This window comes from Sinohyriopsis cumingii, chromosome 9 (assembly GCF_028554795.1).
Source record: "Sinohyriopsis cumingii isolate HCF-2022 chromosome 9, ASM2855479v2, whole genome shotgun sequence".
NCBI classification, from domain to species: Eukaryota; Metazoa; Mollusca; class Bivalvia; order Unionida; family Unionidae; genus Sinohyriopsis; species Sinohyriopsis cumingii.
The window spans coordinates 1,272,016-1,289,496 of NC_142969.1; the positions used below are offsets into that span (position 1 = coordinate 1,272,016).

Below are 17,481 nucleotides of genomic sequence, written 5' to 3' on the forward strand. Positions count from 1 at the left end.
CAAAGAGTGGCAATCGGCGTACAGCCTCTTGCGAGAAAGTCAAGGCGATTCCATCGTGTTTGTGGAAGGCATTCCTAAAGAAGACGATGGCATCGTCTCTGACTCCCGTCTAACCCATTTGGTCATTTTCGACGACATGTTAGGAGAAGACGAAGAAGAAATTAAATTGTGGTTTACGCGCAAAGGGCATCACCGTAATGCCAGTGTCGTTTACATCACCCAAAATTTGTTTCAACAAAGTAAAGCCCATCGCACCATCAGTCTCAATGCGCATTACGTGGTCTTGTTTAAAAGCCCTCGAGATAAATCGCAAGTACAAGTCTTAGCCAAACAGTTAGGAACGCCTTGGCTGACTCAGGCGTACGAAGATGCCACTCAAACGCCACACGCCTATTTACTCATCGATTTGAAACCTACGACTCCCGAGGATTTGCGATTTCGTACCCACTTGTTTCACCACTGGTGCCAAGACGGAGGGCCTGTCCTGTACACGTCTCCGTCCTCGACTTCATTTCACTCCCCATGAAAAAAATCTATAAAAACCTCAGACCCTTTTTCGTCTGTCTCACACAGTGTGAACATGACGTCCCTTCAGTCACATCTTCCCGTCAAATTGATTCGTGCCTTGTATGGCATCAGTCGAGAAAAAGATCCACAAACACGAGCTCGTGTCTTAGAAGCTAGTCTCAAAGAAGTCTTACGATGGTTCACGGTGACGGCACGTCAATTACTCCAAGGAATCATTCAGATTCCTCATCAAACCCAACGCTTTTTCGATCGAAACAAAGTCGCTTTGGTCCAACTGGCCGATCCCCGCATCGACACTCAAACCAAAAAACAAATCATTTTGAAACCTGGAGGGAGCGGTACTCTAGGAGGGGTCATCATTCGCTCACTCTTAAGATGGGATCCTAATGCCCCCAAAGTTATCCCCAAGACAAAAGTCCAACGAAGCCCCAAGAAGAAAAAGAAAAAGACCAGGGCCCCAAGAAGAATAACTTCTCCAGTGGCAGGACCCTCCTCTTACCAGACACCACCACCATCACCCCGGAAAAAGAAAAGAAGCCCCCAGAAAAAGAAACAGAGAAAAAGTCCCCAGAAAAAGAAAAGTCCACAGAAGAAGAAAACTAGTCGCAAGAGAGGCACTTCGGCCAGGACGCAACCTTACACTCGCAAGCCACGACCTGCCACAGCGTCTCCGGCAGCCTCACGTTTGTCCACTTCTCCGTTGATGTCACCAGGAACTGAAGAGTACTTGGAGACGTTGATCACACCAAGAACTTCTCCGTTGATGACCCCCAAAAGAACTTCCCCAGTGGCAGGACCTTCCAATTTAGCGGCAGTGGCTGCTGCTCACAAAGTACCTTCTCCCAAAATCAAAGTCCATGAAAGATCGGGCATGTTACAAAGTTTACTGGATTTGTCCAAGCAAGAACTGGCTCGATTTAGTCCGTTACGTACCCCTGCACGACGTATCATGCCTGTCCTCAAACTGATAAAACGTAAAGACAATCAGTGGCGACGAGTTCCAGTATAAAAAGACCTGTGACCAAGTCGGGGGTATCAGTGAACTTGTAAAAGATGTCACCTCCAAGAAGCCACAAAAGAAAGAGACAAAGGCAGACGCGTCATCCGACAAAGCGCTTAGCCAAGCATCGACGTTACCCTAAAAAAAGACACAGTCGTTCCAAGAAAAAGAGGCGTCAACAAAGGGGAGGATTCCTTGGCGATTTTCGGAAAAACATTGTCACCTTTATGACAAAGCGATAGTCCCAGAAAAAAAGATAAAAGGGTGTGCGTTAAGTCATCGACGTTAGTGTCTGTTCGGTGAATGTCCCGGAACCCACAAGCAAAAATGTCACCCTCCAGAAAACCCCAAGGAAAAAAAAGGAAAGGACTGCCACCACGTTTAGCCAAACATGGGGACCTGTTATCTGTCCTGTCCAAAGTTTCTCCACCCCTACGAAAAAAACTCATTCAAACGGCCTCCAAAGAGGTCATCGATACCGTGTGCGAATGTTGTTTGAACGTTTTGAAAGGCACGATCCCTTTGTCCAAACACCAGAAACAATGCTTAGGCAAACATCGTCACGTTCTTCGGAAAATGGTTCAAAAGAAAATTCCCATTCGTCAAAAAAAGAAGATGTTGGTCCAACGTGGAGGCATTTTACCTCTCTTGTTAGGCCCCATACTAAAAGGAGTCTTGGGAACCATGTTGGGAGGACTGATGGGAGCAAGATAAAAAGGCCTTCGGAAGTCCCAAGATCTCAGAATTCATCCCTGACAACCCCATGGAAGGACGAAAACTAGCTTTAGTGCCTTACAAACGATGGATGGAATACCATCGGTGGCAAGAACAACGCACCCCGCATTTACCCCCCAATCCCAATTTGAGCGAAATGTCCCAGTTACAACACGAATTGCAGTCCTTGATGGATCGCCAAGATTTGTCCGAAACAGAAAAATCGCAAAAGTACGGTCAACTCTTGCAACGATTGCAACTCTTTCACCAGAAAGCTTTAGACGAAACAGCTCTACCCACTCTGAAAGATTTTAAGACCTTGATGAAAAGTCCAGCACCATCACCAGTACCAGTACCAGTACCAGTACCAGTGGTCAAGACAGAAAAAGGAGAAGAAGAAGAGGAAGGGTTTCTAACTCCACCAGAAAAAGTACGCAAGTTAACAACACCACCTACCTCCAGAATTGGATGGATTAAAAAGATGATGGCCACCCCTTCTTCCTCACAAGAGAAAAAGAAAGTGAAGACAGAAGTGAAACAAGAACCGATATCCCCTGCACAGACATCCTCCTCCTCCTCTTCGACACCTATTGCTGGTCGCACACGCAAAGCCTTGCAATCCAAGAAAATACCCCAAGAGAAAAAGAGTAGCCTCTTCCAAGAGTGGGTGCCTTATTAACACATCAACCAACACAAAAAATGGAAAAAGTCTTAGCCAGCATTTACTACGATCCCTCCCATCCTGCAGGTTACGCAGGAGTTCAAAAATTGTATCGTGCTGCCAAAACTCGACTGAAAAGTCTCCGTTTACCTCAAGTGCAACGATGGTTACAAGAACAAGCTACCTACACTTCACACAAACCCATTCGACGCAAGTTTGCCAGAAGTCGCACCCGAGTGGAAGGCATCGATCATCAATGGCAAGCCGATTTAGCCGATGTCTCTCATTTGGCCAGCTACAATCGCGGCTACAAATATTTGTTTTGTGTCATCGACGTCTTTTCCAAATTTGCCTGGGTCGTGCCCTTGACTTCCAAATCGAGCAGCGAGTTAGTGCGAGCCCTGCAACGGGTGTTGAAACAAAGCGGTCGTCGCCCTCTTCGATGGCAAACGGACAAAGGCACCGAATTTCTGAACCAAGCTTTCCAAAAAGAATTAAAGAAACGTGACATTCATTTTTTTACCACCGAGAATCCCGAAACCAAAGCCAGTATCGTGGAACGTTTTCAACGTACTTTGAAAGAACGCATGTGGAAATATTTTACGCATCACCACACTCTGAAGTACATCGACATCTTACCGCACCTAGTGCAAGCGTACAACCAATCTTACCATCGAAGCATCGGACGTGCCCCGCAAGACGTGACTCCCGACAACGAAGTGCTGGTGTTCGAGCGTCTGTTCGGTACGTCCCCGACGAGGGCTGTCCCCAAGAAAAGTGGAGAGTTGACCGTGGGAGATTGGGTGCGCATTGGCAAAACCAAACGCACTTTCGACAAAGGTTACTTACCTAACTGGACGACCGAACTGTTTCGCGTCACTGGACGAGTACATGGTCGTCATCCTGCCGTCTATAAATTGGAAGACATGAACGGAGAAGTACTCAAAGGAACGTTTTATTTGCCCGAGTTACAACGTGTCACCAAAAAAGAAGACGACGTGTACGACATCGAAAGCATCCTCGAACGCAGAACCCGTAAAGTGGGCAAACGACGTGTCAAAGAAGTCAAAGTACGTTGGAAAGGATATCCACCCAGTTTCGATTCTTGGATCGACGCTTCGCAAGTCATCGACTATAAAAAGAAGAAGTGACCATCATGCCCTTTCACACAGCAGCAGACGCAGCTACGTCGACCAGTCCTTCTTCCCCTAGTTCTTCTGTGCAAGATTTACAAAAACAACCCTTGTGGGTGTGGTGCGGAGAACGTGTGCCTAAAACGCAAATCGTCTTTTTCTGCCAAATCTTCGTGGTGTATTGTGTCATCGGGGCAGCCATTGCCAATTTGAGTTTGCAACAAGGAGACAAACAATTGTGGACCATTTTATTGAGCAGTTGCATCGGTTACCTACTTCCCAATCCCTCCCTGAAATTCTCCTCGAACGGGAACGTTGTGTCCAGTGCCAGTGCCAGTCACCAGTCCAACCACAATCAGAACCCCATTTTGGGCGGAGACACACCTCTGACATCCACTAATATTCCCTCGGACAGCCACAGAACTCTGGAATTATGAGTCACCAAAACCAATTTTACTTAACCTTACCCAGTGACAGTTCCATGGAGGTGTTTCCCAACAACACGTTGTGCTGTTACACGGCCAAATTACCTCAAGCCATCCCCTTAGATCACGAAGCCCATTGGGAAGTGGCTTTAGTAGAAATGATTCACCCGACCCAAGTCCTCAATGTCCTTCCCAATCAAAATAAATTTGATGTGGAAGTTCATGACGAACAAATGCAACAGTACTTGGATACCCATGGCAAATATGACAAGAAAACCCGTAACACACAAAATCCAAAGTTGACCACCTATCACTTGTTCATTCCCCCAGGCTATTATTTTAGTGGTCAACATTTGGTCAGCACCATAGCCACCAGGTTTAATGGTGTGTTTCTGAAAGCTTTGGAAAGTGTCAAAAAAAGTGTCACCCTGGAGTACCACAAAACAGCTCGTCGCTTCCTGATAAAATTTCCTGAGGGGCCTAAAATCATGTCTTTCTTATTTTGTCCTGAATTGTTTGACATGTTGGGCGGGGACATGGAGATGAAGAAGAAAGTAGAACAACAAAAAGGCGAATTACTAGTCATTTCTGACAACGATACTTTTGCCAAGTATTTTCGTACCCCGGTAGAACTGAACCAAGGACTGAATTTGATGTTCGTGTACTCCGATGTGGTGGAATACAACGTGGTGGGACACACCTCCGTACCGTTACTGCGTGTCATTCCTTTCAAAGTGGATTCTGCCGCAAACGCTGACGAGGAAGGTGGAAACACTTACCATGTCCACCGCGAATTTGTCCATCCTCACTATTTGCCGGTCAGCAAGTCGTATTTGGACACGGTCAACATTACTATAAAAGGAGATTTGGGACAAAATATTCCATTCACCAAAGGAAAAGTCACGGTGAAACTCCATTTTCGAAAACGGTTCTCTCACGATTCGTAAGTAAGTCATGTATCCAGTGTACCGAGGGGTGGCTCGACAGCGAGGACACGGTTTAGGAGACATGTTAAAATCGGCCTTTCGTTCGGTGGCCCCGGTGTTGAAACCGATGGTGACACGCGGATTGCACGCCTTGAAAGATGCGGCACTGACGCAAGGCAAAGAATTTCTCCAAAATGTCATCATCGACAAACAAAACCCTAAAGAAGCCTTCATGAGGGCAGGCAAAAATGTCTTGCTGCAAACGGGTAAAGACATTTTGGGCCGACGAGACACACCTATAAATGCCCTGCACGATACCGAGTCAAGCATTCAGCAAGGACAAGGCAGAAAGAGACGAAGAAGAAAACACCCCTTCACCAGACTTCAAGCGAGAAAGGCCAAGAAAAGAAGAACCGTACGAGACTTAGACGTTTTCGATTATTGAGAAAAGAGACAAAAAATGATGCACCGAGAGTCTTGCGCTTGTTCCAAGACGGAACTGGATCTGTTTGCCATGCCCCCCACCATGATGACGATGCAAGAATCCCAATGGGTGGAATTTCACCCCGTCTCCTCATTGACAGCCTCAGCTCCCATCGAGTTTGAAATCAAAGGACAGCCCGAAGATTACATCGATCTGAATAGCAGTTACTTGTACTTGAAAGTCAAACTTGTCGATGAGGACAATTCGACCCTAGATGGCGATGAGGTAATAGCTCCCGTCAACAATTTCATGCATTCCTTGTTTAGCGGAGTGGACTTGTACTTGAACAACAAACTGGTCAGCAGCAGCATGGATACTTACCCTTATCGAGCGTACCTGGAAAATCTCTTGACGTACGGAATAGACGCCAAGAACACTCATCTCAATGCCTGTGTGGTATGGGAAGCTGACGAAGCTGATAAGTTTGAAAATTTCGAAACTGATGAAAAAAAAGAAAACAATGACGGATTTGTAGAACGAAGAGACAAAATCAAAAACGGACAAAGTTTAGAACTAATGGATCGTTTGCATTTGGACATGTGGTTGCAAGAGAAATATTTGCTGAACGGGGTGAATGTCCGCCTGAGACTGAATCGGAGCAGTGCCGCTTTCCATTTGATAGGTACTACTGTTTGCAAAACTGTCATCGAGGAAGCCAGACTCTACGTACGTCGTGTGGAAGTGTTACCTAAAGTGGGAAACGACATCAGTCAAACGTTGAGCAGAACGACAGCCAAGTATCCCATACGACGCGTGGAAGTGAAAACCTTCACCATTCCCAAGGGACAACGATCCATGATCGAAGATCATCTGTTCCAAGGACAGCTACCCAAGCGTTTGATCGTTGGTATCGTCGAAAATGAAGCCTTCAACGGAGCTTTGGCTAAAAATCCTTTCTACTTTCAACACTTTGGCGTGTCCAAGATCGAAGTCAGTCGCGATGGCAAGACCTTGTGTACCCGACCCTTTGAGCCTGACTTTGAGAAGAAGAATTACTTGAGATCGTACTTGTCCCTGTACGAAGCCACCGGTCAGTTAGGAACCAACACCAGTCACGGTATTACGTACGAGGATTATGTAGGAGGCTATGCTTTGTGGGCTTTCGATTTCACTCCAGACCAAGGCAGCGACGAGGGACATTTCCACCCTATAAAATCAGGCCAGATTCGTGTGGAAATTCAGTTTGCAAACCGAGACCCTGATGTAACGGTGAACGTCATCCTGTATGCAGAATTCGATAATACCATAGAAATCAACAGTTTGAGAGAAGTCATCCTAGATTACTAGAAAGCCATGGAAGACTGTTGTCCCTCTTTACCTAGTGAAGAAACTTTGGAGATGGAATGTAAGGAGACCGTGGAAGGAGAAGAAGATATCATGATGAAGTCGAGATGGCCAGAACAAGAAGCCCATTTAGTCTCCTGTTTTGCCAAACACTTGGTCGACAAAATAACAGAATTGATTAAGAAAAATTGCTATGGATGTCAAAACGATCATCCCAGTCAAATTCAACACGATAAATGCCTGATGTTGAGTCAAGAAGAAAAATTGGACGAGTATCTGGACGAAGCTTGGAGTCTCATCTCGAACGAAGACGTGTTGCACCAGTGGTATAAAGACTTGCGTGAACATTCTTGTCCAGCATTAACCACTCAAGAGATCCATCGCATCGAAGCTCTCCTGAATCAGAGTGAGGAAACAGAACGAATAACCGTTTATTCGTCAGACATTTTCAAGCAAAAAGTCAGGATCGAATTGACCACTTATTATTACCTGTGAAGAAGAAAACAAACACAAAAAAAAACAATGGATACCTGGGAACTTTATTACCTTTTGAACCACAGTTCGTATACGTCTTCTTGGAATCCTGTCGTCTGTGCTAAAGATGAACTCCCTCATCGCAAACCTAAAGACCATCAAGCTTACGTGATCAACACGGACGATAGTCATCTCCCAGGAACCCACTGGGTAGCCGTTTACTTTCCTCAAGAAGGCTGTGTGGAATATTTCGATTCGTACGGATTGCCCCCTTTGGAAGACGATATCATCGACTTTATGAGAAGAAATGCTCAAACCACCCGATTCAATAACGTGAAATTACAAGGCACAGATTCCTTGGTGTGTGGACAATATTGTGTGTATTTTCTGCATCATCGCAGCCTGGGCTATTCCTTAGAACATTTAGTGACTCATTTTGATCCTCGTTCTTCTGCTAGAAACGATGTGAAAGTAGATCGATGGTTTTGTGACCATTATGCTTATCTTTTGTCTCAAGCTAGGAAACGTAGTGTCCATCAATGGCCTAATGATTTCCAACAGTGGAAATCACAATTTCATTCACAACGTTGTCAGCCCTGTTTAAAGTAGATAGTCCATTGAGAAAAAAAGTTTGTGATTTGAAAAAATTATTTGATGTTATAGTGTTGGATTATTGTTAAAAATGTTGTTGTTTAGTGTTAAGTGATTTTTGAATAAAAAATGTTGTGTTTTGAAAAAATGCTTTTGTCTTTTGTTTAGCTATAAGAATGTTGAATTGATGCTCTTTCATTTCTTACTATCCCTCTCATGACAATCACTGAACGTTGCGAATCGAAAACCGTGTGGGGGATGTTTTCCTTCACGTCCGCGCTTTCACTTTAAGAACCGGGGTTGTTTCCAGTCTAACCATCCATTGTCGACTCATCCTCCTACGAAGATGTGCTCCAAACTAGCTAAGCTCAACGAAGCCTACGTGAATTTGCATAGGGTCAGACACAGTCTGATACCGAAGCCAGAAGAAATAGAGAATGTGAGAATGTTAAAAATCACTGAAGACCTGATAGAAGAGCTCTTCAGAGAAGAAATGAACAAGGAGAAAGAAGAATGGACAGAGAAGTACAGACTTCAGAGACAGCAGCAACAGCAGCAACAACAACAGCAGCAGCAACAACCTGAAGCTGACAGAGGCTTTGTCGATTGTCGTATCGACACCAAAGAATTCTTCTTCTCTTTCCGAAGAAGCAGACCTATTGCCAGAAAGTCTATCCTCAGAGGACATCGCATTCTTAGAAACTAAAAAAGAATGCCATAGCAAAAAAAAAAACAAAAAAACAGCCCTTTTCAGGGCTATCCAATACTCTAGAAAAGAAATAACTATTAATTTGCTAATGTGTAGGTAGAGTAGTGTGAAAATAAACATTAACTCTTTTTTAAAAAAACTGTAAGGGTATGTGTTAGTGTATAGGATTGTGAGTTTGTGTGTTTGTAAGTGATAAAGTAGGATGGTGTGGATAGTAGATTAAAATTATGTCTTTTTTGGTGTTTGAGGTGTATATTTGGGGTTAGATTGGATTGCTTTGCTTATGTGGATAGTCTATTGAAGTGATTTATAAAAAATTTTAAAATAGTAATGGGTAGCATAAAAAAAGTGAGTGAGTGTTTCTTTTAGGTCCGCGCGTTGTTGTTGTTTTTTTTTGGTCATGATCTAGGTAAGATGAATTTTATGTTTTTAGGGGATGTTTTCCATCACGTCCGCGCTTTCAGTATAAATTGAAACTCGCTGGGCAGTCAAGCTACCCTTGTTGATTGATCAACACAAGAATGAATAGCAGAATAGTGAAACTGTTAGAACTCCAGATGCACCTGGAATATGCCAGGCGCATAGTAAACGAACTATCAGCGGAGGCTATAGTAGAAGAAGCAAGAGTAAAGAAGGAAGAGGAGGAGAGAAGAGAGAGGGAAGAAGAGGAAAAGAAAAGAGAAGAGAGGATGTCGTTCAATATTCCCGAGACAGAGGATTGGGGTGTTGAAGCGAATCATCCTCCCTCTGCGCTTCCCAGAAGAAAGGTGAAAGAAGACTGGGGAAGAAGATGCGTGTGTGGCGCCAGGCCAGGACGGTGCAACCATTAGATAGGTGCATCAGGAGTTCAAAAAACAGCCCTTTTCAGGGCTACCCAATACTCTAGAAAAGAAATAACGATCAATTTGCCAATGTGAGTAGGTAGAGTAGTGTGTATATAAACACTAACTCTTTTTTAAGATAGTGTGAGGGTATGAGTTTGTGTGTTTGTGTGTTTGTGTTTGTAAGAGCTCAGGTATGTTTGTGTGAATAGTAGATTATGGGTTTCTTAGCGTATGTGAAGAGTATAGTTAGGGTTTTATTATATGAAATGAGAAAGTAGGGGGATGTTTTCCTTCACGTTCGCGCGATGTTTGGTCATCATCTAGGTAAGATCCATTTTATGTTTTAGGGGGATGTTTTCCTTCACGTACGCGCTTTTCGTATAAGAACCCACAGTATTCATCGTTCAAACCATTCTGCAAAGAATACAAAGAAGATGGCGTCAAACCAAATGGACAAGATGCAAACCTTGCAAGACGTGTTAGACAACTTAGGAATAATGGAACAGATGCTAATAAGACTGGTTGAAGACCATTATTCCTATAGTCCCCATCGTGTAAAGATGGAAATTAACAATTTAAGAAAAGCAAAGGACAAGATTAGTGGTGTAATGAAGGAAATCAAGGAGGAGAAGGAGGATGAAGAGGAAAAGATAAGAATAAGAACATGGAACGAAAAAATTGAAAAAGAAGAGGAAAATGAGAAGAGGAAGAAAGAAGAAGAGGAGGAAGAGAAGAAAGAAGAGAAGGAGAAAAAAAAGAAGAGAAAGAGTGTTGGAGATAAAATAAGAAGTTGGTGGAGGAAAAGAAGAAATTAGAAGAAGAAGAAGAAAACCCAAAGGCCCTTTTCAGGGCCAGCCATATATCTCGAAAAGAGATAGTCTTTGAATTGCCTAAATTTAAATTTAAATTTTAAAAAATTTTTTTAAAATTTTTTTTTAAAAAAATCCCATGTTAAATTCCCCTTGTCCGTAGAGTGACCCACGATTTATTCCCATGTTAAATTCCCCTTGTCCGTAAAGTGACCCACGATTTATTCCCATGTTAAATCCCCTTGTCCGTAAAGTGACCCACGATTTATTCCCATGTTAAATCCCCTTGTCCGTAAAGTGCCCCACGATTTTTCTCCATGTTAATTTTCCCTTGTCCGTAAAGTGCCCCAAGGGTGTTTTTAATGCTAATTCCCATTGTCCGTAAAGTGCCCCCATATACTACTCATAGATCTCGTGCATGTAGAGCTCGTATAAATAAAAATGGTTGAAATGATGGATGATATACTTTGAAACACAAACGACACTCGTTCACGAAATATGTATTACAAAATATGAAACTACTACCTCCTCTTCCCCAATACATTCTCCTCTTTTTCCTCCTACTTCATCTCCTTCTCGTCTTCCTTTTTCTTCTTTTTCCAGGTGAATAGCTGTGTAATATGGCTTATGTTGAACCATTGCAGGGATCTGTACAACAAACTTAGAAGAGCTGCCCTACACGGGACAATACGGGTTCGACGAAAATTACCACTACAGAGGGAGATCCAAATGTTAATAGATCAGACTGGTTAGGTCGGGTATAGCTTACAATAGATACACACAAACACACAAGAAAGAAAGTAGTCCAGTCGATAGACGATTTAGCCCACAAAATCTCGGAACATGACCACAATTGGTCAACACTGGAATCGAAGAAAAGTAGAAACGATAGGAAATGATGCTTTGTGGGTTTGTCGTAAGGAATAATGAAAAATTATAAAATGTTCATAAACATGCATTTATATAATTTGAACAGAACTTTTCTAACTTTGTCATACATTATCTGGAAACCTTAAATCTTTCCCTAAAATGAAACAACCAAAGCTATTCATACATTATGATGCGAAGACACGTATATCAAAAATAGAGAGGATGTTCTAAGCTTGTGGAGGTGGTGGTGGATGCGGAGAGATAAGAAACGTTTCCTTTAGAAATACGTAACGCTAAAAGGTGACATTGTTGTATTTCAATGTCTGAAAATTTTAAGCCAGTAAGAATCGAAGAAAAAATCTTGTACATGACAAATGTAGATGCCTTTGAGAGCTACGTTCATATTCACACTAAAATCAAAGCCATGACATTTTCATTAAAGCAAGTTTTCAAAATGCCTAATGTTACAATAATTCAAAAGTATTGTTGAAATATCTTGTAAAACTTTATAAATTTAGGTCGTTACATACAAAAAAGAAACTTTATTAATTTAGTTCGTTACATACAAAAAGACTTTATAAATTTAGGTCTTTACATAAAAAACTTTATAAATTTCAGTCATTACATACATTTTTAAAAAAATTATTTTAGGTCGTTACATACAAAAAATCTTTATAAATTTAGGTCGTTACATACTAAAAAAATCTTTATAAATTTAGGTCGTCGCATACACAAAAAAAATTAATTTAGGTCGTTACATACCACATGGTAAATATGGTGGCCTGCCCTCGTGAAAACAATAATGGTATGACGGGCTTGACCAGGTGTAGTGGAATAATATTTCATTGAGGGAAGAAAGAAACTACCGTTATCATTATCATATCCAAGTAAAACCGGACATTTAGCAAGGTACTCTTGAAGGTCTGCTATTATTTGTACCTGTATATATTTTCATATTTAATTACGTTTTTAATTTTGAATATGCGATCAGAATTGTTTGATATTTCTTCTTAAGTTAGAAATAACTATATTTTTTCTTGCAACGGATATATATATATATATATATATATATATATATATATATATATATATATATATATATATATATATATATATATATATATAAAATTTAAAAATTCTTCGTTAATTACCAAAGATGTTTGTTTTGAAGTGGGTTCCATGAACAGTTCAGCTCTTCATTTGTTTAATTAATACTAGATGTACCAGGAAATTTTTAATTTTGTTCTTCTTTAACGTTATTGTTTATTTGATCAATAAATATTTCATTATATACACCACTTCCAGTTTGTACATTAGTAGTTACATTTTTTTTCAATTATATGGATAAATCACTCACGACTTGCCAAACTTGTTTTGTGCATTTTGCGTAATTATATTTAAAACATAAACTCCCTGTTTCTGTATCGGTAGTGCCGACAACAGCTGTGGATATCTTATGATTTAGTTTTGAGTTTCAACGTAACAAAATAATAAAATGATTAATAGAATTGGGTCGAGTTTATAAACCGAATGGGAGAACTTTTGCTTACGTTCTACATGATTTAAAATCAGTCAAGTATGTACGTTTAGCTAATTATCCATAATATTAAAGGTGTTGCAAACCATGCATCTTTTTGGCTGATATCGTAGTGCACTGTCTTTTTTTATATGACCAACTGATAAATAGCCAAACGAGGCGAAGCCACGCCTATTCCGGGTGTCGTAACAATGTTTGCTACGCCCGGCAAGCAAACTCCAAAGAGTGTTATCGTTGGGAACGCGCGCAGTAGGTCACTTAAAAGATTTGTTCCTAATTTATTAGAAAAGTACTTGAAAGCTATATTGTAGCAGCCGTCCTTTGGGGTTGGGGATGGACAGACCCAGTGGGAGCCAAAAATTCCCATCAAAAAATTCCCATCTAACTATTTTGTTATTGGGGGGTGGTCCCATGATTAAGTGTCACGATGGAGAAAGCATAATTACTTGCCTTCCTACTGTCTGAAACGGACTGAAATCACGCCAAAATTCCAGACTGCAAGTATTGAAATCTCTCAAAACTTCCAGAGAGCAAGGACTCGAATCACGCCAAACGTCCAGACAGCAATGACAGTAGTTGTTTGTGCACTTGGGGGTCATTCGGTAATTAACGTTAAACCATAGACTTACATGGAGATGACAATTGAGATAAAAAAAATAGTTACATAGTCGCCCATAGGTTAACACACGGGAGCAATTTTGGGGTCATATTGTATTATATAAACACTTATAAGTTTAACATGGGAATGGTATTTTCAGGTCAAAAGCGTTTATAGAGTTAAACGGTAACATTGTTACAATTGGCTGCCCTCAACTCGGTGACATAGTAACATTGTTGGAGTTGACCTCAATATGCGCCAATATATGTACGCATGAGAAATCATATGTTAAAATTAGCCATAGGTTTAACATGGGCATGGGTCAAAAGTTTGTGGGGTCAAAAGTGTTTAAGGGGATAAATGTGTTTACGGGGACAAGGAAAAATGTAAACTTTGTGATTGCTATAGGTTATTTCTGTGTTGTAAAAATTAATGGGTCGTATAGGAGTTGTAATATCAAGATTGTTAGATATTATGCAACCATCACCCACTTTCTGATTACAATCCAATAACCACATATACAATCCATCACCTACTTTTTTTTTATTACAATCCAAGATTTATAACGGTCTACTGAAATTTAACATGGAAGTAGTTGTCTATCATCCAACACCCAACACACACTATCCGAAACGTCTTGTGTAGTGTCTAAAAATCTTCACCTACTATCAGAAATTAAAGGTTATTATAAAAATGAAGGAGGCGAAATCACCTGAACATACTGTCCATCACGTCACCTATACCTTCCAACACGGCATTCACACTATCCAAAACGCTTCGTGTAGTCTCATAACAACTCACACCTACTATCAGCCGAAAATGGGTACTGTGTAAAAGAGTAAGATGAAATAATACAAACATACTCTCCAACACACAATGTGTACCATCCAATACCACATATGTACTATCCAAAACACCTTATGTAGTGTTTAAAAATCTACACCTATTATCAGACGAAACGGACATGACATGGAAGAAGATAAAATAGCACAAACACATTATCCAAAACAACATCTACCATATTCAGCATCCGAAGTCCAATTTCTCATCGGTGAATGTGTGAACGCGTGAATATTATAAAAAAAGAAGGCAACGATGGGTGGCAAGACTGGCAGCACATAAAGTACATACGTGATGGAAAATTCGGCAAGCGGACACGAAGGTAAACATGACCAAGATAGATAGAGAGAGATGTAAAAGAGAATATTCCTACAGTTTTATAAAGACAAGACAAGCCATATCTTTTTGTTTCAAAACTCAGTAAGTTTAATAAGAAGTTTGTCTAACAGAAGTGCAAATTAACAATCAGACAAACACTATTCTAAATAAGTACGTGTGCACGAGGTTGATGATGATGTGGAATCGAACTTGACTTTCAATGATCTAAGACACTGTCCTTTTGCAATCGATTCTCATTATGTTTCTAAGCTAAAGCCAACATAAAACCACCGTGTTCACAAAACCGTCGATTCTAGTCACCTTGGTTCAGGGGCGTATTAACCATTAAGCAGACTAAGCACGTGCTTAGGGCACCAGGGCCAAAGGGGGCACCACAAAGTTGAGAAAAGGGTGAAAAGAAAAAAAAACGAATGAAGATTTGTAAAAAAAAATTGATAAAACTAGTGCAAATTGATCATAATGTTCTGTTTCTTGATCAGACAGGTCAACAACTAAAATGGACTGGGTCAGCGTGGAATGGAGGGGGGCACCAAGATTTGTCAGTGCTTAGGGCACAAGTGAGCCTTAATCCGCCCCTGCCTTGGTTTGACTTCTGGAAAACATTTGCCGAATGAGTTTGTGTAACTTGTATGTAGATTTTTCTTATAAACATCGTCGCATCTCTGGTAAACTTGCACTTTAAAGTTTAATCTTAGCTGCATGATACAATTTTTGAATGAGCAGGATTGTAGTAAATACTAGCAAAATGATTTCTCGCCCACTGTACACCGATACTATTTTTAGATTTGAGTAGTTTGGATAAGGCTTGAATGCCCGACGAGCCCTAAGTGCAGGAGCTGGTTGTTGTGAAGTAGTATTTTTTTCTTGGTGTCCTTTTTCATTTTTGTCTTCCCTTCTTTCTTTCTCTTTTATCTTTTGCTGAATAAGATGCCTGCCGGCATCATCGTTTGGACCCAAGCTTTTATTTCTTCTTGTCTGGGAGTAGGGGAAGGAGTCGAAAAAGAACATGCAGTCTGACTGGGATTCGAGCAGACGGAGTTTAAAACACTTCCCGTGTGTTCTCTTCCACCATCCTCGTTGATGCACCTGTCTTGGTGACTTTGGGTTTGCATTTCGCAATCGTCTTGAAATCTCTCAGAGTAGGTTCAGCTGTGTCTATAGGTTTCTCGTAACAAAAGTTGAAGTCTTTGCATTCTTCCCCGTACGTTGCGATATTTATGTTTCTGATCAATCGGTTTGGTCCATCACCGACTGTCAGTCTTGTAACTGTGACATATCAGTGAGATTAGGATTCGGAGGTAATTGAGGTATTCATCGTTTGTCCCTACGATGGAGTTCCATTGAATCCATCCATCGTTTTCATGGAATTATAGTGAACTTTCGCCCTTTCATGAGATTAAAAAGTATAAGTATGGCGTGCTTCTAGAAAAGAGGTCCTTGTTATTTTCATGTTTTTCCTCGTTATCCCATTACGCCTCCGAAAAGTGATCCAACAATTGATCATAGCGAACTACCCCGTGTTAAACCAGCATCAGATTCAGTGGATTGATGGGTGTCTGCTTGTGCACCATTTGTCTAACAACGTTCAGATGTTTACCTGAGAGTTGTTTCTGTATATTGGACAAATGTACCGTTCCCTTCGACACACTCAAACAACATTCACACACGTTACTGGTGGTTTCTTTATGTGCTGTTTGATTGATTCGTTTTCGTATCGTAGGTTTGGAATTCGTCATCCCAGTGTTTAGCTGAACCAGAAGGCAGTCCCTGTCTTTTTCCATTATTTGAGGAAGGCTGTGCCTGGAAGGTCGACTGAGAGGGTGGTGTGAATTTTGTTGGAGTAACATCTTTCGTTTCAGGCGTAAAAAAAAATGGATTACTAAGGTGAATCGTATCATAAACTTCTTTTTTATCCTGGAATTCGTCTCCACTGATTTTCAGAACGTCGTATCAACTTCATCATGGGCACAACTCGACAATGATGTGTTTTGAATTGATTAAGTCATGACAGTTCTTGTGTGGATAAATACAATATAATTTGAAAATCTCTTGTTCTGTCTTGGACTTTGGCCTGAGTGAATACACGTTTTTAGCTGCAGCAGCCAAGGCAAAAGAAGACGATGCCATCGCTTCTGTCAGAGAAATGCCTTTAGTAATGGATTTCCGTTTTGTTATCAAATTAGGAAACACGGGGGTCTCATCAGTTTTGTCAGGTATAATGGTCAACGAGGAATTAGTGGTGGTTGGAGAGGACACCGTCAAAGGAGTTAGTGGTGGTTGGAGAGGACACCGTCAGCGATCGCTGTGGTTTTCTGGAGTACGTACGCGTCATTGCATCATCACTTTCTATCTTACCAGTATATGTTTTTTCTTGGAACTTTTCTTCTTAATCTTGGAGATTTGTGTGTGGTGTGAACGTACCTTGATCACACAACCTTTCTTCTTTGGACGTATTGTTTTCGGGAGACGACTCTCTTACTTGAAAATTCGGCATTTTGATCCCATTTTAAAAGGGAACGAATGATGACACCGCCTATATTTTGTTTGCTGATTATTTTATACAAATTATATTATCGGGACTACTGTACAAGGTGATAATCAGTGCTTGACAAGGATCCTATAGTACTTAACGTAACAGTTGTCTTCCTTAATAAATACAACATTATTGCGAACATAATCGTGCTGTTAAGTTACATACAGGTAAACTAGAAAACAGACTAAAACGTTGTATTGTA

General features: G+C 41.0%; 1 protein-coding gene across 8 annotated transcripts in view; it reads left to right on the forward strand.

Annotated features, from left to right (window-relative positions):
- LOC149791158 (uncharacterized) overlaps positions 1 to 12,723 on the forward strand; it is a 179,669-nt gene extending 166,946 nt beyond the window's left edge. For 3 of the 8 annotated variants that reach the window (XM_089969608.1, XM_089969609.1, XM_089969605.1), the window contains one exon: positions 11,207 to 12,723. Coding sequence is in view for 6 of the 8 variants with exons in the window: in XM_089969605.1 (XP_089825731.1) it covers positions 11,207 to 11,315 (109 nt within the window). In the remaining 2 variants the exon portion in view is untranslated. Of the gene's footprint in view, positions 1 to 11,165 lie in introns of all 8 variants that reach the window. The other 5 variants (XM_089969604.1, XM_089969612.1, XM_089969610.1 and 2 more) reach the window with 3 other exon arrangements.
- Positions 12,724 to 17,481: the final 4,758 nt, after the last annotated feature.